This window comes from Carlito syrichta, unplaced genomic scaffold (genome assembly GCF_000164805.1).
Source record: "Carlito syrichta isolate Samal-C Ts95f unplaced genomic scaffold, Tarsius_syrichta-2.0.1 Scaffold309473, whole genome shotgun sequence".
NCBI classification, from domain to species: Eukaryota; Metazoa; Chordata; class Mammalia; order Primates; family Tarsiidae; genus Carlito; species Carlito syrichta.
Genome location: NW_007253569.1, coordinates 307,702 through 333,793, shown reverse-complemented (window position 1 = coordinate 333,793; position 26,092 = coordinate 307,702). Strand labels below are relative to the sequence as shown.

Below are 26,092 nucleotides of genomic sequence, written 5' to 3'. Positions count from 1 at the left end.
CCAACTCAAAAAAAAAAAAAAAAGATGTAGTATAAGTACAAATTGACTAAGAAACCCACATTGATGCTCTGAAATAATTTATTTGAAGGCTAGCCTTTAAAATTCATACAGTTGATTCTTAAACGAATCCTATAGAATACAAATCATCTAGAGAAGCAGAAATTGGTTTTTTGTTTTGTTTTTTGGGGTTTTTTTTTTTAAGTTGGAGTCTCACTCTTGTCACCAGACTGGAGTACAGAGGCACGCTCATGACCATGGCAGCCTCGACCAGCTGGGCTTAAGCAATCCTTCCACCTCAGCCTTCCAAGTATCTGGAACTGCAGATGCTCGCCACCATGCCCGGCTAATTTTTGTGATTTACTGTAGAGACAAGGTTTCACCAAGTTGCCCAGGCTGCCCAGGTTCAGGCAACAGCCTCCCAGAGTACTGGGATTAAAGGCTCAGCCTCCCAGAGTACTGGGATTAAAGGCTGAGCCACTGTGCCCGGTCAGAAATTGTTTTGAGAACAATTTTTATGATTGAGGTTTTCAGACTCAAATGTTCCAAACTTCAAATGTGTTTATGATAAAATGACATACACACACACACACACACACACAGACAAAAATTATCAAAGCAAAAATTTTTTCCCCTGCCTCCTCCCTCCAAAATATTTTTTTAAATCCACACAAAGGTATACAATATTTCATCTTCATAAATAAAATAATCAACAGCAAGTTCTTTGAAATCAGACTCAAGCGTGTTTGAATTTCACTTCTGCAACAAAGTAGCCATATAAACATAGACAAGTTACTTAACTTCTCTTTTTCTGTCCATAAAATAGGGATTATTCAGCTTAACCATAATAAATAAAATAATGTATATAACATACTTGATGCAGTACCCATAATATAGTGATTTATCAATATATTATTATAAATTGAACTGTATCCCTCAAAAAGTATGTTTATATCCTACCTAACTCTTAGTACCTATGAATATGACCTTATTTGAAAATAGGTTAAGAAAAGGTCACTAAGGTGGGCTCTTAATTCAGTAATCCAGTGACTGGTTTCCTTATAAGAAGAGAAAATTGAGACAAAAAGACATTGGAATGCCATGTAACAATTGATGCAACATGGTGTCAGACATCTACACGCCAAGGAACACCAACCAGAAGCTAAGAGAAAGGCATGGATCATGAGCCTTCAGCGAGATCATGCAAGGTCCTATGACATCTTGACTTCGGATTTCTAGCATCTAAGACTTTAAGACAATAAATTTCATTGTTTAAAGTTACCTAGTTTATGGTAACTTGTTATGGAAATCCTAGGAAACTAGTACACTTATTTTCTACTTCACCTTGATAACATGATCTAGTCATTTTTAATGTATTATATCATACAAAGGGGACCCCCCAAAAAACTGGAATTATCTTATGAAGTGCAGGCCCCTTGTAGTACACTCAGAATTTGTTCCTCCAGATGAGTCAACCAAAGTTTTTTATCTGGAAGTTTTGAGAAGGTTGTGTCATGATTTGCAGAAGAAATGTCCTGAGTTGTGGCAAACAGGTGACTTATTCTTCCACTGTGACAATGCACCTGCCCACACGGCGTTGAGTGCTCAGCAGTTTTTGATCAAAAATGATATGCTGCCCATACCCCAATCTCCCTATTCACTGATCTCATCCCAAGTGACTTTTTTTTTTGTTTTCCCAGATGGAAAAAGTCCTCAATGAGAAACATTTTACCAACATGGAAGAAGTGAAACAAAAAAACAGAAGAAGCACTAAAAGGCATCAAAATTGACGAGTTCAAATATGTTTTGAACAGTGGAAACAGAGTATCAAAAGGTATATTGCATTAAACAGAGAGTACCTTGAAGGTGACTAAAGTTTAAACATGTAAGAATAAATACAGCTGGGTTCAGTGGCTCAGCCTGTAATCCCCTGCTTTGGGAGGCTGAGGTGAGTAGATTTCCTGAGCCCGCGGGTTCAAGACTCGTCTGGGCAACTTGGAGAGACCTCATCTCTACGATAAATCAAAAAATTAGCCGGGCATGGTAGCACGTGCCTGTAGTTCCAGTTACTTGGAAGGCTGAGGCAGAACGATCACCGCAGCCCAGCATGTCGAGGCCGCAGTGGCTGGGAGCATGCCACTGCACTCCAGTCTGGGCAACAGAGTGAGACTCGAACTCAAAAAAAAAAAAAAAAAAAAAGAATAAATACACAATCTTTTATAAATAAATTCCGGGGTTTTTTAAGTTCCCCTGGTATGCATTTTTTTAATGTTTTATTTTGATTAATGTTCTTATCTTTCATAACAATTGTACAATTATGTAAACCAGGAAATTCTTATTGTTACTCTACTATTAACTAGACTTCAGACCTTGTTAAAATTCCACCAATTGTCCCACTAGCATCTGTTTTCTGGGCCAGAAACCAATGCAGGATTTCACCTTGTATTTAGTTGTCATATCTTTTTTTTCTGAGCTGGATTCTCACTCTGTCGCCCAGACTGGAGTGCAGTGACCACTCCCGGCCACCGCAACCTCGGCCTGCTGGGCTCCGGCGATCCTTCCGCCTCAGCCTTCCAAGTAGCTGGAACTACAGGCATGCGCTACCACACCTGACTAATCTTTGATTTATTGTAGAGATGAGGTCTCACCAAGTTGCCTAGGCAGGTCTCAAACGCGCGGGCTCAGGCAATCCAATCATGTCGGCCTCCCAAGGCATGGGATTATAGGCTGAGCCTCCGAGCCCAGCCTGTCATATCTTTTTAATGTCATCAAATCTGTAAAATATGTCTTCCTTTGCCTTTTATTCTTATGATATTTTAAAAGATTTCTGACCAGCTATATTTTTATTTCTCCACCATAAAGTTACTGTATTTTTCTTTGAGTCTCTGCAAATAATATTTCTCATATTTTTACCTATTATTTTTAGCATCCATTGATAATCATTGCCTGCAACAATTATTACTGTAGTGCTTGCTAATTGGTGATTTTTTTATTTCCATCATTCTTTCTACATTTATTCATTATAATTCTACTGTAATGCAAGGAGGAACTATTCCTACTTTCCTATTCATTTACTCAAGTATTTGTTTGTATCATTATGGACTCATGTTTATATATTTTATTCCATGGGTTATAATGTTTTGTTGTCATTATTTATTTTGTTGTTCAAGTTATTCCAGGTTTGGAAAATGGGAGCTTCTTATTCCAATCTAAAACTTCAGGTTTCATTCTAGCCTTCTCTTTCTTTTGCTTTCTTCAACAGTGAAAAAAACTAACTTCCATTATATACAATTTATTTAATTATTAGCTAAAGAGTAGTACTGTATAAACACCAAGTAGTTTCAAAATTGTCAATGAATACCCATGAAAAACAAATTTTCATACATATTTTTGTAAGCTACCTCAAATTCTTTTGGGATGAATCTAGAAATTTCACTATGGCTCATATCAAAAACATTTATACTGATATATAGTAATAACAATTATACCCATATCATATATGCTAGTAGCTATTATACCCTCATTATATACTTAGAAGAATTAATTTTAGTACCCTTTTCCTTATATAGTTTGGTCAAAATAGGTCTCAAACCAGCAGTGTTGTTCACCCATTCAATAATCCCACATTCATCATTCAGTGGTATAACTGCGTATGTTCGGATATGAAGTTCTCTTCTGTGAGATTCTGCATCTTTTCTTAAGCACTATTAAAAAATAAACATAAATTTAAAAATAGAATTAAAATTTCTAAATGTTATATCAAATATATCTAAATAATGTTTGTTTCATAGCAAAAGAATGTCAACAAAAGCTTACTATGTGGTGAATAAGTCTTCTGAATTATAGGAAGGAAACTACTGGAACAATATCCCTAATCTATTTCCAAATTGTTGAAAATGTCTTGGGTAAGTTCTTCTTTTAAATTGTTAACTATTCATGTGACAAGAATACTGTTTTTAAAAATTGTAAATTCAAAAATACATGAAAAAAAGAACATGAGTTCTATTACATTCTCAAAAACTTATTTTTTGAGTCAGAGTCTCACTCTGACACCCAGGCTGGAGTGCAGTAGCATTATCACAGCTACTGTAGCCTCAACCTCCTGGGCTCGGGCAATCCTTCCACCTCAGCCTTCCAAGTAGCTGGGACTACAGGTGCTTGCCACCACGCCCAGCTAGTTTTTTGATTTATTGTAGAGATGAGGTCTTACCATGTTGCCCAGGCAGATCTCAAACTCCTAGGTTCAGGCAATCCTCTCCCCTCTGCCTCCCAAAGTGCTGAGATTATAGGGGTGAGTCACCATACCCTGCTCAAAATGTATTTTTTACTCTTGTAGTTTAATTATAAGCCTCATTTCTACAGCTTATTCCTTAGCAGAAGAAAGCTTTATATTTGTCGGCTAATACCTGACATGTTAGGTAAAAAGGAACAATACTATGTTTAATTCTGTAACTGCACGAAGTAAGCAAACTAAGTATGAATCTATAATTCAAAAGCACAATCACTGACCAAAAATCTTTTCTGTACATTAGGAATAAACAGACTCCATAAATGCCAAGAAAACAGTATGACATAAGAATCTCATGTAAAAACTCACTGTGAGACCACCAAAACAAACAAAGTGAGTTTTGCAATCAGGCTATTTCACCTGAACATGTTAATGATAAGAAACAGTAAGTAACGAAATACCTTAATCAAAGTAAACTTATAAACGAAAGCCAGGCCACTTGCTTTGGAAAGAGCATACTGATGATTCAATAGTCAGTGGATTAAGGTACCGATTTACCAAACAGCATTTTGAAATAAAAAAATTATCCGCTGGGCTCAGTGGCTCAGCCTGTAATCCCGCGCCTTTGGGAGGCTGAGGTAAGTAGACTGCCTGAGCCCGCGGGTTCGAGATCCGCCTGGGCAACTTGGCGAGACCTCATCTCTACAATAAATCAAAAATTAGCCAGGCGTGGTAGCGCTCGCCTGTAGTTCCAGCTACTTGGAAGGCTGAGGCGGAAGGATCCCCGGAGCCCAGCAGGTTGAGGCTGCGGTGGCCGCTCCCAGCCACTGCCCTCCAGCCTGGGTGACAGAGTGAGACTCCAACTCAAAAAAACAAAAACAAAAAAATTATCCCTCTGTTCACATTGCCTTTGAAATAGGTTTTTAACATGATACTAATTTTTAAATTACCTTTTATTAAACCAAGCACAGAACGTAACTTTTCTTTAAAAACAAAACAACAAAGCTCATTTGCTGCTGTATCTTTCCTATGTTAAAGGCCTATAACTTTAAAATGTGGGGAGGGGATGGGAAGAAGGGAGAAAAAGCTGTTAGAAAAGAAAAGAAAAATAATAAAGTTTAATCTTTCTATGGTTCAATGTTTACCGAAGGGGAAAAAAACCCAATATGCTATGCATTTATAAATGCTTGACTATAGAATGACTCAAAATATATAATACCATACATTTATAATAACACTTTAAGAAGATTTCTCCTATTGTCTTTGAGATAGAAATCAAGTATTTACCAACAGAACTGAAAAAATGCTAATGATTACCTTTTAACAGTGAGTGGATAAAAATAGAACCTAACCTTTTTTTAGCAGTGAAAAAAATCTGACAGCCAGAAAAAGTATATTATAGACAATTTAATCATTAAATAGAAAATATCTTCCATCATTAATATGTCATTGTTTTTCTCAAGATAATAAAAGTCACTTTTTTAAATGAAGTAAAAACAGCAATTTTGCTTCGGGCATGTACCCAAAATATTGGAAGCAGAAACTTGAACAGTTATTTGTATACCCATGTTCACAGCAACATTATTCACAATATTCAAAAGGTGAAAGCAACCCAAGTGTTCATCAATGGATGAATAATAAAACATAGTGTAGACATACAACATATTATTCAGCTCTAAGAGGAAGGACATTCTGACACAGGCTCTAAAGTGGATGAACCTTGAAGAAATAATGCCAAGTGAAGTACGCAGTCACAAAAGGACAAATAACTGTAATTCTATGCCTATAAGGTACACTGAATGGTCAAATTCATGGAGACAGAAAGTAGAATGGTGGTTGCCAGAGAAAGGGGAATGGAAAGTTACTGTTAAATAGATATGGAGTTCCAATTTAGAAGATAAAAAAAGTTCTGGAGAGGGATGGTGGTGATGGTTATACAACAATGTGAATGTACTTAATGCCATTTATAAGCTGCCTATAAAATGGTAAATTTTATGTTATGGACATCTTCTTATGACAATACAAAAAATGAGTGAAAATGAAAAAGATAGTACATTTTTAGAAGTGATCTGTTTGCATACTGAAATGCCCATATCACATTGATAGCAATTATGGTAATTCTAAAATAAAAGCAAACTATTTCCAAACCTTGTTAATCAAGGAATTGAATTCCATTAGTCTACAGTCCTTTCTGAGGTCATCTTTTGGTTTACACATCATGATGTAGAACTTTCCATCTGACCCTTTTAAAGAGATCTTCTTTGGTTTCTGAAGAGAAGCAAGAATTTCCACCTAAAAGATGGTAAGTTACATATAAACAAAGGCCAAAATTCTTCATTTAAATATCCACATATGATAAGCATTGAGTTATTTTATTTTATTTTATTTTTTTGAGTTGGAGTCTCACTCTGACGTCCAGACTGGAGTGCAGTAGCCATTCCCAGCCACCGCAGCCTCGACCCACTGGGCTCCGGCAATCCTTCCGCCTCAGCCTTCCAAGTAGCTGGAACTACAGGCACACGCTACCACACCCGGCTAGTTTTTGATTTATTGTAGAGATGAGGTCTTGCCAAGTTGCCCGGGCGGGTTTCGAACCCGCAGGCTCAGGCAATCCACTCACCTCAGCCTCCCAAAGGCATGGGATTACAGGCTGAGCCACCAAGCCTGGCTAGCATTGAGTTATATACCAAAGTAAAAAGAGAACAACCTATTATGTAGTAAATTTGTATTTTAACCATTTCTTTTATATTAATTATCTATGATTTATGCAAAGAATGGTCATCTATGAACAGAGACACATTTTCATCCATTAGGAATGGCTATGAAGTAAAGGGTTACTTCATTAGCAATACAAGTACTTACACATTCAAGTTTAGGCAGTCCCCTTCAAAGGAGTCAAAATGTTTAAAAGATTTTGAAACATCTTTTTAGGACATTTCTTTGGAGCCGGAGACTCTGTTTTTCAACGTCTTTGAAGTGGAAATGTTTATCAATTGAAAGTAACTGGATTTTTGAAAAAAGAAACTCCTCCAAAACTAAGTTTGCTGAAGTTAAAAATAAACCACAACTAAATGTAATATGATTTCATTATGTAGTTTGGTAACTGGCTCAAAATAGTTCAGAAATGTCTTGAGTGATAGAAATATGGGAATAAATATAAAGTTTCCAAAAGTATTTACTTAACAGTGCTCTAGTACCATTTCTTTAAAATATTCACATATTTATAGCCATATTTCATAGTATTAAAAAAATCAAGCTCTTACTAGCTGAATTTCACTCCCTCTCAAAAAACAAACCTTGTATTTTGTTCTTTCTCTTCTCCATGCTTAAAATAAAACAGAGTATGAAAAGAATCAAATTGTGAAAGAAAGAAAGATTATAGTCATACTAAAACAATAGGAGCATCTGAAAAACCAAGTTTATTTTTTTTGAGTTGGAGTCTCTGTCACCCAGACTGGAGTGCAGTGACACGCTCCCGGCCACCGCAGCCTTGACCTGCTGGGCTCTGGCGATCCTTCCGCCTCAGCCTTCCAAGTAACTGGAATTACAAGCGCACGCTACCATGCCCGGCTAATTTTTTGATTTATTGTAGAGATGAGGTCTCACCAAGTTGCCTGGGCAGGTTTCGAACCCGCGAGCTCAGGCAATCCACTCACCTCAGCCTCCCAAGGCACGGGATTACAGGCTGAGCCACCGAGCCTGGCTAAAATCAAAATATTAGTATGAATATGAATCACTGAATTTTTTTTATCACTGAATATTGTACCATCAGTAAAAGGAAGTTTAGCTTTTCTGTATTTCCAATTACTTTTTCTTTGCAAATAACATTCATTTAGATGCTGAAAAAAATCACTTTTTAAGCTTAATTTGAAGTTTTTAACTTAATTGTAGAATCAAAGTTATAGTCATATAAAACTGACGTTACCGTATCACCAAAGCCTGCAATATAGGCCCAAAGCCCAGGAAATGGCTCATGGTTGGCATGGGCACCCAGAATTGATGGAAGAGTAGGTATCATGACTGATTGCAAAGGAATGAGGATTTCACTAAATGTTGCATCTTCTACCAGCTTTTTAAGCATTTTAAAATGAATGCTCATGCTTAATGTGGAACTACTTCCATCCACCTGAAAAAAAAAGGTAGTACATTTTAATTTCTGTGTTTACTTTGAATTATAGAGCACTTAATTTTAATTACAAGAAAAGTTTTACTTTTATTGTATCCTAATTGTAAGGGTTCAGCAGTCTGTAGTTTTCTAATTGCTTTTAAATCTTCTCATTTTAAACTCTTTAACTTAATAATAGTACCTACATTATAGGATTATTTAATGATTAAAGAAGAAAGTAGAAGCCTACAATCTATTATCAGACACTAGAAAATCCAAAGAGCTCTGTAAATCAAACTCTCACTGAAGAAACAGTGGTATGTTTGATTATGGGATACAAAAATAGGTTACCCTCTGTGGTGATAACTAATATAAAGTATATGTACTGTTTTACCTTTAAAAATGTGAAAAACTCTGAATTTCTAAGTGTTATTTGCCACAAAGTTTTCAGATAAAGAATTAAAAACCTGTACATGTAAAGCACTTAGAACAGTGCCAATATTTAATAAATGCTGGTCATCCTGGCCAGGTGTGGTGACTCACACCTGTACCCCAATACTTTGGAAGGCTGAGGTGGGAGGATTGATTGAGGCCAGGAGTTGATAACAAGACCAAGTCTCTTAAAAAAAAAAAATTAGCTAGGCATGGTGGTGCATGCCAGTAGTTCCAGCTACTCAGAAGACTGACACAGGAGGATCACTTGACCCTAAAAGGTCAAAACTGCAGTGTTCTGTGATGGCACCACTTTGCTCCAGCCTGGGCAACACAGCAAGACTCTGTCTCCAAAAATAATAATAGTAATAATAAATGTTGACTATCATAATGCTGTTTTTGATAATGTCAAGTGCATCAGCAGTCAGTTGGGATTAGCCTTTTTAGATGTCTATCGGTGAAGGGAAAGTGAGAAATAGGGTAGTCTGTATCTTTTCACCTACAATTAATGGACTTTGAATATTTGCCAAACGAAATCTAGATGTTCACCTTAAAAGAGTCTCCCTCTCCCTCATTATAACTACCTCCAATTTCTACTTTCACCTACCTACATACACATCTTTCAGAGTTTTTCTCCGATTCCTTAGGTAACATAGTGGGTCACTCTTGTAACCATATTCCTACTTTAGTCACAAATGTACTGAAAGAAGTACTTACTCTAGATGATAACCATCTGCACAAGTCCCTACAAGATTACAAGCAACTCAGAAAGAACACGCTTTATTCATCTTGTTTCCTTTAGCACAGTGCTTGTCCCCTCACAGAAAACAAAATGTATATGCAAAGAAGGAAAACCAAAACTCCTACCCTCTTTCCTGTCATAAGGATGTGTTAATGTGTGTTTCAAAAGTTTGAAAATATGATATAATATAAACATAGAGACTACCTTAAATAACTGAGTATTTTACATACTTATATTTCTATGGCTTATTTCAGATATCTACCTAAAATTATTTCTGATAAATATAGACAATCCACTATCAGAAAATTATTAATTTACATTAAGAAGAATATTTACAAATCTAAAGGATATTTGAAAGTGGGACAAATGTTAGAAATTTTAAAAACAGTCTTATTAAGATAAACCATAAATATTTAAAGTATACAATTTAATACATTTTAATATGTTTAATATATATAAATCCATATATGTTAGAATTTTAATTCAACCAAGTTAAAAAAAAGCAGCTCGTCATATATAAGTTAATACATATATACATATATCTATATATGTATCTAACATTGGTATATGAGTAATAAGATTTATGATAGTACCTGTTTATTGCACAATTCTAGAAGCTTATCTGTTAAGCGAGTTGCATCTCCAATAAACTTTTCTAAGGATTTTTTCATCTGAATAGCTTTATTTAGGATTTCCTTACATCTGTTCACACGCATGGGATAAGAAGACTGTCATTAAAAAAAGATGGAAATAACAATCTTATAAAAGATTTTTTAAAGATAACAAAACTTTTTATTAACAATAAATCAATTGGAAAAGTATTCATGATAAGGAATTTATACTGATGTAAATTTACAGAAAATTAATTTGGCAATCTATCAAGAGCCATAAAAATGTTGCTATCCTATAATTTGGTACATTCCCTTCTTGGGATCTACCCTGAAGAAATGATGAGAAATGAAGATAAGTATAGATATACCTAGATATGCTACAACAGCAAAAGATGGAAATAACTCAATGATCAACTAAATAATTATAGAAGACTGTGTGTTAGTTTTATAAGATTATTAAAATTTTATCTTCAAATTATATTTAATAACATTGAAATAATCTTAAGTGAAAATATGAAATTATATGTCAGTGTAATCTAAATTTAGTGTTAAGATATGCTTAAAATATGTATATAAAATTACATCAAAATATATCTCTTATTTTCTACATTCTTAAAATATTACTAAACATATTAAACTTATAAATTTTCATTAATAATGCAATACTTTAAAAAAATAATAATAGTTCAGATACTTTGGATTAAGACATTTGGAAAAAAATAGGTTACCATTTTGCACCAAGCACTAACAGTTTGCTAGACTTCATAAAGAAAACACATACTGAATTATTTGATCTTAAACGTACCAGTTACTTAATTTCATATGGTAAATATATCTAAATTACACGATTAAAATGAGATATAATGCCGTAATTTATCTGTTTTTAAAATATTCAAAATTACTAATCTAATAGAGGAAACTCTGGAACTTCTATCTACATATTAGCATTTAATAATTGGTTTCATAGAAAATGGTAAAAGACATTGTGCTAATTAATATATTACCTTTGACACAGCTGTCATCATCCACATTGCTTGTTGAGGATAGGCTAAAAATACTTTGGCTATTATTTCCATCAAGACAACAAAAACTTCATCATAGGAATGACAAATGCGGGAAATCAATTGTGAGAAAGCAGTCAAAAATTGATAAGGAGCTAAATATTCGGTGTGATCCATGATAACCTTGTTTATTTTAGCTAAATCATTTCTCATTTGTAGACGATCAGAGCGGCCAGCTGAGAAAAAAAAAATCAGTTTAAAGAACAGAAAAGAAAAGAATTAGTTTATCAGTTTATTTCACAGAAAAAAATTTTTGTTCTAAAAACAATATTAGTCTTTATTATTCCCATGCCCAAAGCTAGATCACTTGCCAATTTGTGAAAATACAGTTTTCTCTGTTTGGGTAGGAAAATATTTAGGGCAATTGTAAAATCTAAAGAACATTAATTTACACTATCCATTGTAATTTTTTAAGGTAAATTAAGGTAAATTACTTGGTTTAAACTAATATCTTACAATATGTGTTAGGTTCATCAAGAAAGGATCAGATTTTCACTTGAGGTGCAAACTGCAACTACTTCAAAAGTCTACAATTTGTCTTTCCCTTTCTTTTTAACATTTAGGTTATACTCACACTTATATAACATCTTAATTATTAAATTAATTCCTAAATTTTAGTAAATTGGATTGTCAAGCCCTATCTGACTGTATACCAAAGTTAAAATTGTTCCGAGTTCATTAAAATTTTTACATGTACAAAGAAACACTTAAGAAAGTATTAAACACAGAAGAAAGGGGGAAAACAACAACATTCCTCATGAGAGCACAGGAAAAAGAATGAAAACACACATGAATCAACGCAAAACTCAAAAGAAAGACAACAAAAAAACAGGAACAACAACTATATAAGAACCTCATGACAGGGATAAACTCTCACATTGCAATAATTAGCCTGAATGTGAATGGACTAAATGTACCACTGAAAAGACATAGAATGGCAAAATGGATAAAATATCATGAGGCAATAATATATTGTCTCCAAGAGACTCATCTCACCAGAAAGGACACTCACAGACTCAAAGTAAGAGGATGGGAAGCAAAATTTCAGGTGAATGGAACACAAAAGAAAACAGGAGTCGCGATCTTAATATCAGACAAAATACCCTTCAAGCTATCACAAATTTAAAAAGATATAGAAAGTCACTATATAATGATAAAAAGTTAACTACATCAACAAGAAGTATCCATCCTAAACATATATGCACCCAACATAGGAGCACCAACTTTCATAAAGCAGCTTCTACGCAAACTTAAAAAAGATGTTGACGCTGGGTTCGGTGGCTCAGCCTGTAATCCCACGCCTTTGGGAGGCTGAGGTGAGTGGATTGCCTGATCCCGTGGGTTCGAGACCCACCTGGGCAACTTGGTGAGACCTCATCTCTACAATAAATAAAAAATTAGCCGGGCGTGGTAGCACGCGCCTATAGTTCCAGCTACTTGGAAGGCTGAGGCAGAAGGATCGCCGGAGCCCAGCAGGTCGAGGCTGTGGTGGCCGGGAGCAGCCACTGCACTCCAGTCTGGGCGACAGAGTGAGACTCCATCTCAAAAAAATAAAATAAAATAAAAGATATTGACTCTAACACTATCATAGCTGGGGACTTTAGTACCCCACTCACAACCCTAGACAGATCATCAAGACGAAAAATCAGCAAGGAGATCTGGAACCTCAATGTGACTCTTGACCAAAAGAATTTAATTGATACCTACAGAACTCTCCACCCAACGACCACAGAATATACATTCTACTCATCAGCATATAGAATGTACTCTAAGATCCACCACATCCTTGGCCATAAATCAAGCACAAACAAATTCCATAAGATTGAAATTTTGCCATGCACCTTCTCAGACCACAGTGGAATAAAAATAAGTATCAACACCAACAAAATTCCCCCAAAACCCACAAACACATGATGCTAAGCAACTTCTGGGTCAACATGGAAATCAAAACAGAGATTAAAACATACCTGGAACAAATGAAGATAAAGAAACGTCTTACCAAAACCTCTGGGATGCCATGAAAGCAGTAGTAAGAGGGGAAAATTCATATCTCTACAAACACACATGAAGAAAATGGAAAGATCACAAGTTAACAGCCTAACAAGTCACCTAAAAACCTGGAAAAGCCAGACCACCAAAATCCTAACTTCAGCAGAAGAATCCAGATCACCAAAATAAAAACTCAAATCCGGGACAGAGAAGACAAAAAGATAATACAAAAAATCAGTGAAACAAAAAGCTGGTTCTTTGAAAGGATAAACAAGATCGATGGTTCCCTAGCTAGACTGACCAAGAAAAAGAGAGAAAAAGCCCAAATAAACTCAATCAGAAACACAAAAGATGAAATCACAACTAACTCTGAAGAAATACAAAAGATTATCAGAGACTACTATGTACACTTTCATGGAAACAAACTTGAAAACCTAAAGGAAATGGAGGACTTTCTGATATCATACAACCTCCCCAGGTTGAAACAAGAAGAAACCGAGACCCTAAATAGACTAATAACAGTCCAGGAAATTGACTATGTCATAAGAAAACTACCTACAAAAAAAAAAAGCCCTAGCTGGGCTCGGTGGCTCAGCCTGTAATCCCGCTCCTTTGGGAGGCTGAGGTGAGTGGATTGCCTGAACCCGCGGGTTCGAGACCCACCTGGGCAACTTGGTGAGACCTCATCTCTACAATAAATCAAAAAATTAGCTAGGCGTGGTAGCGCGCGCCTGTAGTTCCAGCTACTTGGAAGACTGAGGCGGAAGGATCACCGGAGCCCAGCAGGTCGAGGCTGCGGTGGCTGGGAGCGAGCCACTGCCCTCCAGCCTGGGTGACAGAGTGAGACTCCAACTCAAAAAAAAAAAAAAAGATAGAACTCTCCCCAAATCATTTTATGAAGTTAACATTACATTGATACAGAAGCAGGTAAAGACCCAACAAAGAAAGAGAACTACAGCCCAATATCCTTGATGAATATAGATGCTAAAATTCTCAACAAGATCCCAGCAAACCAGATTCAACAACAAATATCAAAAATCATCCACCATGACACCAAGTAGGCTTCATCCCTGGGATGTAATGATGGTTCAACATTTGTAAGACCATAAACATAATTAAACACATCAACAGACACAAAAACAAAAACCACATGATTATATAATCAGATACAGAAAAAGCTTTTGATAAAATTCAGCAACCCTTCTTGATAAAAACCCTCAAACATCTAGGCATAGATGGAACATATCTCAAAATAGTCAGAGCCATCTACGAGAAACCCACAGTCAGCATACTGCTAAACAAACAGAAATTGGAACCATTTCCCCTGAAAACTGAAACAAGACAAGGATGCCCACTCTCACCCCTCCTGTTCAACATAGTTTTGGAAGCTCTAGCTAGAGCAATCAGAGAAGAGAAGGCAATAAGGGGTATCCAAATAGGAAAAGAGGAAATCAAGTTATCCCTCTCTGCAGATGACATGATTCTATACCTCAAAAACCCAAGAAAATCTATCAAAAATCTCCTTGCACTAATAAAGAATTTTAGGAAAGTCTCAGGGTATAAAATAAATGTGCAAAAGACAATCGCATTTCTATACACCAATAATAAACAAAGAGAAACCCAAATAAAAAGCACAAGTCCATTCACAATAGTCACACACAAAAATGATAAGACCATGGCATCTTCCTAACCAGAGAAGTGAAAGACCTTTACAATGAAAACTACAAAACACTGCTCAAAGAAATCATGATGACACAAACAAGTGGAAAAATATTCCATACTCATGAATTGGATGAATCAACATTGTTAAGATGTCCATACTACCTAAGGCAATCTACAGATTTAACACAATACCCATCAAATTACCAGCAACATTCTTCGCAGACCTAGAAACAATACAGGAATTCATATGGAAATATAAACAACCACGAATAGCCAAAACAATCCTCAGCAGAAAAAAAAAAAAAGCAGGAGGTATCACACTGCCAGACTTTAAACTTTATTATAAAGCTACAATAATCAAAACAGCCTGGTACTGGTATAAGAACAGGCATATAGACCAATGGAATAGAATTGAGATTCCAGAAGCAAAACCTCAATTTCTCAACCACCTCATCTTCAACAAAGCCTCCACCACCAATCACTGGGGAGAGGAGAACCCATTCAGTAAATGGTGGTGGGAAAACTGGTTGACCATATGCAGAAGATTGAAACAGGACTCCTACCTATCCCCATACACAAAAATCAACTCTAAATGGATCAGAGACCTAAACTTAAAACCTTAAACTATAAGAACCTTAGAAATGCAGGAGACACTTTTATGGAAATTGGAACTGGCAACCAATTACTGATCAAAACCCGAAGTGCCCATGCCATAAGAGATAAGATAGACAAGTGGGATGTTATCTAACTGACAAGCTTCTGCAAAGCCAAAGAAACCATCAAGAGAGCAGGGAGACAGCACACAGACTGGGAAAAAATATTTGCCAACTCTATGTATGACAAAGGCCTAACATCTAGAATCTACAAAGGAACTCAAATGTGCCAAAAAGAAAAAACAAACATCCCCATTACAAAGTGGGCAAGCTGGGCTCGGTAGCTCAGCCTGTAATCCCGCGCCTTTGGGAGGCAGAGGTGAGTGGATTGCCTGAGCCCGCGGGTTTGAGACCCGCCTGGGCAGGCGAGACCTCATCTCTACAATAAAATAAAAAAATTAGCCGGGTGTGGTAGCACGCGCCTGTAATTCTGGCTACTCGGAAGGCTGAGGCGGAAGGATCTCCGGAGCCCAGCAGGTCGAGGCTGCGGTGGCCAGAAGCAGCTACTGCACTCCAGTCTGGGTGACAGAGTGAGACTCCAACTCAAAAAAAAAAAAAAATTGGGCAAAAGATATGAATAGACAGTTCTCAAAAGAATATATATGAGCAGCTAACAAGTACATGAAAAAATATTCAGCCTCACTAGTCATCAAAGAAATGCAAATTAAAACTACACTTAGATACCACCTAACTCCAGTCAGAATGGCCATCATCAATAGCTCAAAAAATAACAGATGCTGGAGAGGATGTGGCAAAAAGGGAATACTTCTACACTGTTGGTGGGAGTGTAAACTAGTACAACCTCTGTGGAAAACAATGTGGCGATTCCTAAAAGTTCTAAAAATCGACCTTCCATATGATCCCGCAATCCCCCTGTTGGGAATACACCAGAAGAACTCAAATCACTCTATAAAAAAATACCTGCACACGTTTGTTTACTGCAGCATTGTTCACAATAGCAAGAACATGGAATCAACCGTGCTGCCCAGCAAAAGAGGGCTGAATAAAAAAAATGTGGTACATATACACAATGGAATATTACGCAGCCATAAAAAACAACAAAATCATGAACTTCACAGCAACCTGGATGGACTTAGAGTCTGTAATACTGAGTGATCTTTCACTGAAACAAATAACTGAGTTTCACATGTTCTCACTCATCAGTGGACCTTGAACAACTATCGTAATACTCTAAGAAAAGGATTGACAGTAGCAGGAAACTGCGGGGATGTGGAGGGGTGGGGAGGTGCAATTGGCAGTAGTGGGAAACTGCCTGGGGAAGATGGGGGGCACACCTCCTCAACAAGGGTACCAGCACAATGAATATTTGTATACCTAACCCTGAATTGTACCCCACAACTTTAAAATAAAAAATTTCAAGGTGATAAACAATAAAAAATAAAACAATAAAATTTTTACATGAAGAGTTATACCTTTTTCTAATTCATATGCCTTTGCACCATAATCAAGCCATAGTGATAACATTCGTGGCATTGACTGATATATGAATTGATTTCCATATTGTAGAGATCTGCAATTATATAAATAAAAATATTATTAGTGTAATTATATTTTGTACATTATATGAATTGAAATTTAAAGACTTATACTATCACTTCAGTTATATATAGCCTTCTGACAAAAATTATGGTATCAATATTTCTTCCTAGAAGTTATTTCTGATTTATCTTTGTCTTTTTTGTATTTCTGTATTCCTCACTTAGCTCTATACTGTCTAACAAAAATTATATAAATTCTGACTTAACTAAAATCCTGTCATACATTTAATTTTTTCTTAGGATCTCTGTGCCTTCACTTGTGTTCCATGGCCATAAGCCTCCGTCAGGCCCATTTCTGGGAAATTACAATAACTTGGTCACCCTAATTCCACATTTCTTCCCTTCAACAAGCTCTAGACTAATATTCCTGAAATTCTGGCTTTATCATGCTCTCCTCCATTCAAAAACAGGAATCTACCTATAGATTAAAACTATATAAATGATTCTTCCTGAGATCCAAATATTCACAATCTTATATCTCCATAATTTACCAGTCTTAATGTTTTACTACTTACCAGTATACATCTTTTATCAAGTCTAGTTTCCTCATCAGCCTTTGAACCAACCACTTAATTCTGTTTTTTATTAAATCTGTTAAAAGTTAGTAATGTTCTCTCCTTCTTGAACTTTTTATGTGGCCTGGACATCAGTTTATTTTAAATTTTTTAACATTGTGGTAAAATACACAAAAAATAAAATTTACCATCTTAAACAATTTTTAAGTGTACAGTTCAGTGGTACATTTACATTGTTGTACATTCATATTGTTGTATAACTATCACTACTAGCCCTCTCCAGAAAATTTTTCATTTCCAAATTGGAACTCTGTATCTATTAAACAATAACTTCCCATCATTCCCATCATGGCAACCACCATTCTACTTTCTGTCTCCACGAATTTGACCATTGCAAGTAATTCAAATAAGGAGAACCATATAGTATTTGTCCTTTTGTGACTGGCTTACCTAACCTAGCATAATGTCCTCAAGGTTCAGGCATGTTGTAGCATGTGTTCGAATTTTTTTCCTTTTTAAGGTTGAATAATATTCCAGTGTATGTCTATACCACATTTTGGTTATCAATTCACCTCAATGAACTCTTAGGTCGCTTCCATGTTTTAGCTATTGTGAATAATGCTGCTATGAACATGGATTTGCCAATATCTCTTTGAGATCTGTAGCAATAATTCTAAAATTGCACTTGCCTTTCTACAAATGTAAGAGGGAATTTTTCCCCCTTTTACTGTTTTGAGACCCGCCTGGGCAGCGAGACCTCATCTCTACAACAAATCAAAAAAATCAGCTGGGAGTGGTAGTGCATGCCTGTAATTCCGGCTACTTGGAAGGCTGAGGCGGAAGGATCACCGGAGCCCAGCAGGTCGAGGCTGCGGTGGCCGGGAGTGGCTACTGCACTCTAGTCTGGGCGACAGAGTGAGACTCCAACTCAAAAAAAAAACAAAAAAAAAAAACAAGATTTATTTAATCAGAAATAAGGAGAGCTGGCAGGTTTTTGTGGGGTTTTTTTTCCTTTTTTTGGGTATATGATATGATGTTTGTTTGCTTTATAACTTTCTACTTATTTAAATTGACAAATTAAACTTGTATGTACTTATCATATACAACATAAATGTTGTTTTGAAATAAGTATACACTGTAGAATGGCTAAATCATGCTAATTATAATATGCATTATTTCATATACTTTTGATGGTAAGAACACTTAAAATCTACTGCCTAAGCAACTTTCAAGAATACAGTAAGTTGTTGTTAACTATAGTCACCTTTTGCACAATAGATCTCTTGAACTTATACCTACTATCTAACTAAACTTTTACATCCTTTGACCAACATCTCCCCACCCCCAACCTCAACCTAGGTAATCACCATTCTACTCTCTAGTTCTGTAAGTTAAGCATTTAAAAAAAATGTTTTTAGAGGCAGGGTCTCACTATGTTGCCCAGGCCAGTCTAGAACTCCTGGACTCAAGCAATCCTCCTGCCTTGGCTTCCCAAAGTGCTGGAACTACCCAGCCTGTTTTTTAGATTACACACATAATGTGAGAACATATGGTATTTGTCTCTGTGCCTGGTTTATTTCACTTTAAATTATCTCCTGCAGGTTTGTCCATGTTATGGTAAATGATAGGATTTCCTTCATTTTTTAAGGCTGAATAGTATTTTACTCTGTGTGTGTGTGTGTGTGTGTGTGTGTGTGTGTATCACATTTTCTTTTTCCATTCACACATTGATAAGCACCTAGTCTGATTCCATATCTTGGCTATTGTGAAAAATGCTGCAGTGAGCATGGGAGTGCAGATATATCTTTAACAAACTTATTTAATTTCCTTTTATATACAATTGTGGGATTGCTAGATTATGTGGTATTTCTATTTTTAATTTCTGAGGAACCTCCGCAGTTTTCTATAATGGCCATACTGATTTACATTCTCACCAACAGTGTACAAGGACTTCCTTTTCTCCATATCCTTCTCAACACTTGTTATCTTTGTCTTTTTGATAACATTCCAACAGGTATGAGGCGATATCTCATTGTGATTTTATTTTATTTTTGAGTTGCCCAGGCTGAAGTGCAGTGGCACAATCATAGCTCACTACAGCCTTGATCTCCTTTGCTCAGGCGATTCCACCTCAGCCCCCCATGTAGCTGGGACTACAATTGCCTGCCACCATGGCCGGCTTATTTTATTTAATTTTATTTTTGTATAGACAAGATCTCACTATGTTGCCCAGGGTGGTCTCAAACTCATGAGCTCAAACAATCTTCCCACCTAAGCTTCTCAAAGTGCTAGGATTACAGGTGTGAGCCACTGCACCTGGACTCATTGTGATTTTATTTTATTATTATTATTATTTTTTGAGTTGGAGTCTCACTCTGTTGCCCATGCTGGAGTGCAGTGGCCAACAGCCTCGACCTACAGGACTCAGGCAATCCTTCCACCTCAGCCTTCTAAGTAGCCAGAACTACAGATACATGCTATCACGACCAGCTAACTTTTTGATTTATTGTAGAGATGAGGTCTCACCATGTTGCCCAGACTGGTCTTGAACCCGCAGGCTCAGGCAATCCTCTCGCCCTGGCCCCCCAAAGTGCTGGGAACATAGGCTTGAGTCACTGTGCCCAGCCCATTGTGATTTTAATTTGCATTTCTCTGATGATTAGCAATGGTGATTTTTTTATGACCTCTTTTATGACCAATGTCATTTTTTTGCAACCCCCTCCCCCTATTCCCATCCCCCCCGTTAGTCATTTTTATGTCTTTTGAGTAATGTCTATTCAGATTCTTTGCTCATTTTATTAATCAGATATTTTGTTTTCTTACTATTGAGTTGAGTTCCTTACATACCTATTTTGGCTATTAACACCTTAATAGATGTAGGGTTTGAAAATATTTTCTCCCATTACATAGGCCGTTTCTTCACTCCATTGAATGTTTCCTTGGTTGTACAATAGATTTTTAGTTTGCTACAATCCCATTTGTCTATATTTGCTTTTGTTGCCTATGCTTTTTGACTCATATGCAAAAAATTAATTGCACCGGATCAATGTCATGGAGCTTTCCCCTATGAATGATTTCTTTTTTTTTTTTTTTTTTTGAGTTGGAGTCTCACTCTGTCAACCAGACTGGAGTACAGTGGCCGCTTTTGGCCACCGCAGTCTCAACCTGCTGGGCTCCGGTGATCCTTCCGCCTCAGCCTTCCAAGTAGCTGGATTTTTTGATTTATTGTGGAGATGAGGTCTCGCCAAGTTGCCCAGGTGGGTCTCGAACCTGTGGGCTCAGGCAATCCACTCACCTCAGCCTCCCAAAGTGCTAGGATTACAGGCTGAGCCACCGTGCCCGGCTGATTTCTTCTAGTAGTTTTATAGCTTCAGGTCCCACGTTTAAGTTTATAATAGATTTTGAGGTGTTTTTTTTTTATATGATGTAAAGATAAAGGTTTAATTTCAGTCTTTTGCATATAGATTTCCAGTTGTCCCAACATCACTTATTGAAGAGACTGTCCTATTCCCATTGTTTGTACCTGGCACCATTGTCAAAAATCAATTGACTGTAAATGCATGGATTTATTTTTGGGCATTCTATCCAGTTCCATTTGTCTATATGGCTGTTTTTATGTTAGTACATGATGTTTTGATTACTACAGCATTGTAGTATAATATGAAGTCAGGTAGTGTGATGTCTCTAGCTTTGTTTTTTTTGCTCAAAACTGCTTTGGCTATTTGGTGTCTTTTGTGGTTAAATATGAATTTTACATTTTTTTGTTTTGTTTTTTACTTCTGTGAAAAAGCCACTAGAATTTTGATAGAAATTGCATTGAATCTGTAGACTGCTGTAAGTATTGCTATTAGTAGCTATTATAAATGGGATTGTTTTCTTATCTTATTTTCAGATAGTTTGTTAGTGTATAGAAACGCTACTGACTTTTATATGCTGATTTTATATCTACAACTTTACTGAATTCATTTGAGCTCTAACAGTTTACTGAATTCATTTGAGCTGGACCCTTACAGTTTGCAGTATAATCAGACCATGTTATCTGCAAACAGGGACAATTCGACAACTTCTTTTTCACTATGGGTGCCCTTATTTCTTTCCCTTGTCTAACTGCTGTGGATAGAATTTCTAGTACCATGTTGAATAGAAGGGTTAGGAGGGGACTTCTTTGTATAGTTCCTAATCTTAGAAAAAAAGCTTTGAACTATTCATCACTGAATATGATGTTAGCTGTGAGTTTGTCATATATGCTGTTTATTGTGTTTAGGCACATTCTATATCTAATTTTGTGTTTAGGCACATTCCATATCTAATTTTTTGAGAGTTTTTAATCATAAAAGAATGCTGAATTTTGTCAAATCACTTTTTGCATCATATGTTTGTCTTTCATTCTAATAATGTGATGTATCACATATTTAGATTTGCAAATATTGAACCATTTTTTCATCCTGGAATAAATTCCACTTGATCATGGTGAATAATCCTTTTAATGTGCTATTGAATTTGGATTGCTGGCATACCTTCCTCATGAAGTCTACAAGACTTCTGCAGCAATGTAATGCAAAGGGATATACTTTTGAAACCAAGAAACCAGTGCCTTGATTTTTGACCCCACATTTGCTAAAAGTTCATGACTTCTGGACTTGCTTCAGCTCACTTTTGGTATCTGGCTAATATCAGAAAGATATTTATTTGGTTATCTAATAACATATCCTATTATGACCATTATTTAAATGTTTTATGTACGTAAGATTTCTCTCCCTTGAAAATTTGTATACCTAACCCTGAATTTTTCCCAACATCTTTAAAATAAAAAAAAAAGTTTTTAAAGATAACTCTCCCTCATTGGACTGTAGGTTCTTGAGGGCAAATATTGGTGCTTTTTTTTTTAAGCCTCCTAACTCAATTACAAATATTGTATCTGTATTTACCCACCTCCAATCCCTCACTGAGATTTATAGCTAGAATAAATCTTTATATTTATGTAATCCCATCAAGTTACCATCCTGTTTAAAACCCTTAAGTGGTTTCCCATTGTCTGGAATATACTTTACTTAGCTTTTGGGCCCTGAATGGATCAGATTCTATGTTGTCTCATCCGAAACACTGATACTTATTCAGTAATAACACAGTTATTCGGTCAGGAGATAAAAATATCTCAATAGCTAAGTTTACTCCTTTAAGCATACAAACATTTTAATTACTATGGATAGAAACAGGTTCTAAAATGGCCTTACTTTCTTTTCCTTTTCTTTTTCTAGAAACAGTGTATTGCTCTGTCATCCAAGCTAGAGTTCAATGGTGTGATCATGGCTCACTGCAGCCTCTAACTCCTGGGCTCAAGGGATCCTCCTGCCTCTGCATCCCTAGAAGCTAAGACTACAGGCATATATCACCACACCTAGCTCATTTTTAAAAATTTTTGGAGAGATGAAGTCTCACTATGTTGTCTAGGCTGGTCTCAAACTGCTGGGCTCAAGCGATTCTCCTATCTCAGCCTCCCAAAGTGTTGAAACTACAGATGTGAGTCATTGCACCTGGTCACCTTATTTTCTTAAAGTGTACTATAAAAAAACTTACTCTATAACTAACAGTTTTATGCATAGAGAGGACATTAAATAACTACTTATTTTAGAAGAAATATATAAAATAGATTATATATCCCAACGCACATGATATATACTAAATCTAAAGAGAAAATGAACCATTTTTTAAAAAATCACTCATTTTAGAAAAGAAAAAATGCATTTAGTAATTTTCCTCTGCTTATGCTTCCATTTCAAAATGCCAGTAGGCCAGAAAATCTTCCTCAGTAACATGCCATTAATAATAATTATTAAATAAAATTAGGTTTGGATTTTATAAAATTTAAATTTTAGTGTGGGAAGAAAGGTTTGACTAAATCTTACTAACCTAATACCACTGATAGATGCACAAATATTACTTTAATTCCTGAAAATATTTAACTGAGAAGTCACAGTATCTGACAAAAGGCAATTTAATAGATTTACTGCTCTGAAGTAAAATACCCTTCAATGTAAAGCAATGGTACATAAATATGAAAAAGAGAAAATGTGAAATGCTATTATTATTTCTTAGGAATTCACTTATCAAAATAGTAGGCATGAGACAATACACTATTTGACTATAATACACTGATATATTAAAAGTTATATTTTACCTACTAACTAGTTTAAGAAAAACAATTTTCTACAAGTCTAATGCCAAAATCATTTTCATATGTACTACTTCCCTTTTCAATAGGCTGGAAGAAAATATTCAATTGCAATTAAATATAATTATTAAATATATATGATTTAGGATCTTTTGTAATTCTATGGTTTGGGACTGAGGGCATGAGGGTCTGAAATGGGAAGAACACTTAATTTTCAATGTATATTCTTCGTGCTGTTGAATTCTTAAAAATAAATTCATATATTACTTTTTCCATTATTTTTAAAGTGAAGAAAAAGTTGCATAAAGAAAAAAGTGCCGGGCTCGGGGCTCAGCCTGTAATCCCGCACTTTGGGGGGCGGCGGTGAGTGAATTGCCTGAGCCTGCAGGTTCGAGACCTGCCTGGGCAACTTGGCGAGACTTCATCTCTATTATAATTCAAAAAAACTACCTGGGCATGGTAGCATGTGCCTGTAGTTCCAGCTACTTGGAAGGCTGAGGCAGAAGGATCGCCGGAGCCCAGCAGGTCGAAGCTGCAGTGGCCCGGAGCGTGCCACTGCACTCCAGTCTGGGCGACGGAGTGAGACTCCAACTCAAAAAAAAAAAAAGAAAAAAGTAGCATCTTATCTAATGCAATAGACTGAATCAATGATAAACCAGAAAAATATTCAGAACATGTTAAGTTATGTGATAATAGTTCAATGTTAATAGTTATCCTGATATATTTAATCTGTAAACAGATCACACCCACCTTCCAAAATGAAGAACTATATACCGGATGAGATCACCCTGCTTTTCCATTTTGTTGTCTGTGACCATGGGCATCAATTTGTCATAGTACTTGGCAAGGTAGAAATGCCCATCCTCCCACTCTGGTAGGACTGCAGTCACATCCTGTAAAAGAGAACACAGGATACTCATATAAGAAAATCTCACACTGTGCTGGGAAATAAAGTATGAATAGCTGATTAGGGATCAAAAGTATAAAACCCATGTCTAGGTAAAGCAAAGTCAAGTAGACTCATACAGCCTGGACAACAAAGCGAGACCTCATTCCTATACACACACACACACACACACACACACACACACACACACTCACACACATACACACAAATTAGCCACGTGTGATGTCATGAGCCTATAGTCTCAGCAGCTTCTTGGGAGGTTCAGGTGGGAGGAATTGGCAAGGCTGCAGTGAGCCATAATCAAGCCACTGCACTCCAGCCTGGGTGACAGAATGAGACACCAACATACACACACACAAACAGACTCACTCTTCGATGTGGATAAGGAATAGCTACCTTCTTAAAAAGGTTTTCTCAGGATAGCTGGTTGGTTCTGGTGGGTTGTCCACTGGCCAAACCGAAATGGTGCTGGAGTAATTAGTTATTTAGGAGAAGAAAACTCTATTTATATTATTACCTTATAGGATACAGCAAAAAATTTCCAGATGAACTAAAGTGTTTTTTATGTATGCGCGTATATATATACTCATATACCGTGAAAGGTATTCTTGAAAATCCTCTGTGAAAGTAGAGGTAATATTAAACCTCTGAAGGCGACAGAAGTGAAAGTAGAAGTAATATTAAACCTCTGAAGGGGATAGAACTTTAAAAAGCATAAAAATTGAGGTCAAATGAAAATCACGTATCTTATTTTTCCCAAGAACTCTCACAAGTTATTGCCCTCTATCCTTTATAAGCAGGCTTCTAAAAAGAATTCTCTACTTCACATTCATTCCTCAAACTATTTCTTTTTGGCTTCAGTCTTCACCATTCCACTAAAGCAGTTCCTTAAATCCAAGAGACACTCTCCAATTCTGATCTCATCTGAACTCTCTTCAACATTTGCTTCTACTGTCCAAGCCATTTCCTTCAGATGCTTTCACCCTTGCATCTGTGACATATTACTTGAAATGTGATGGGAATTACATAGGACAAATGACCAAAAACATAGTGGTTTTTTTTTTTGAGTTCGAGTCTCACTCTGGCGCCCAGACTGGAGTGCAGTGGCCGCTCCCAGTCACCGCAGCCTCAACCTGCTGGGCTCCGGCGATCCTTCCGCCTCAGCCTTCCAAGTAGCCGGAATTACAGGCATGCGCTACCATGCCCAGCTGATTTTTTGATTGTTGTAGAGATGAGGTCTCACTGCCCAGGCGGGTCTCGAAGCCGCGGGCTCAGGTAATCCACTCACCTCAGCCTCCCAAAGCGTGGAATTACAGGCTAAGCCACTGAGCCCGGCTAAAAAAATTGTTTTTAATGAATTTCCACTTTTAATCTAAGCAAGTTTGAGAATACAGTTTAGACCAGGAACCTTCAATGAGACCTTGAGTTTCCAATAAATATAACCTTGAGACCCAACAGA

General features: G+C 36.4%; 1 protein-coding gene across 1 annotated transcript in view; it reads right to left on the bottom strand.

Moving 5' to 3' along the window:
• The window catches only part of ATR (ATR serine/threonine kinase), a 134,853-nt gene that overhangs the window by 11,474 nt on the left and 97,287 nt on the right, over nt 1-26,092 (bottom strand). The window contains exons 36-42 of the mRNA XM_008067301.2: nt 24,477-24,619; nt 16,914-17,011; nt 11,120-11,352; nt 10,098-10,232; nt 8,151-8,351; nt 6,374-6,517; nt 3,551-3,701 (exon numbers count right to left, since the gene is read on the bottom strand). Coding sequence (XP_008065492.1) covers nt 3,551-3,701; nt 6,374-6,517; nt 8,151-8,351; nt 10,098-10,232; nt 11,120-11,352; nt 16,914-17,011; nt 24,477-24,619 — 1,105 coding nt within the window. The remainder of the gene's footprint in view (nt 1-3,550; nt 3,702-6,373; nt 6,518-8,150; nt 8,352-10,097; nt 10,233-11,119; nt 11,353-16,913; nt 17,012-24,476; nt 24,620-26,092) is intronic.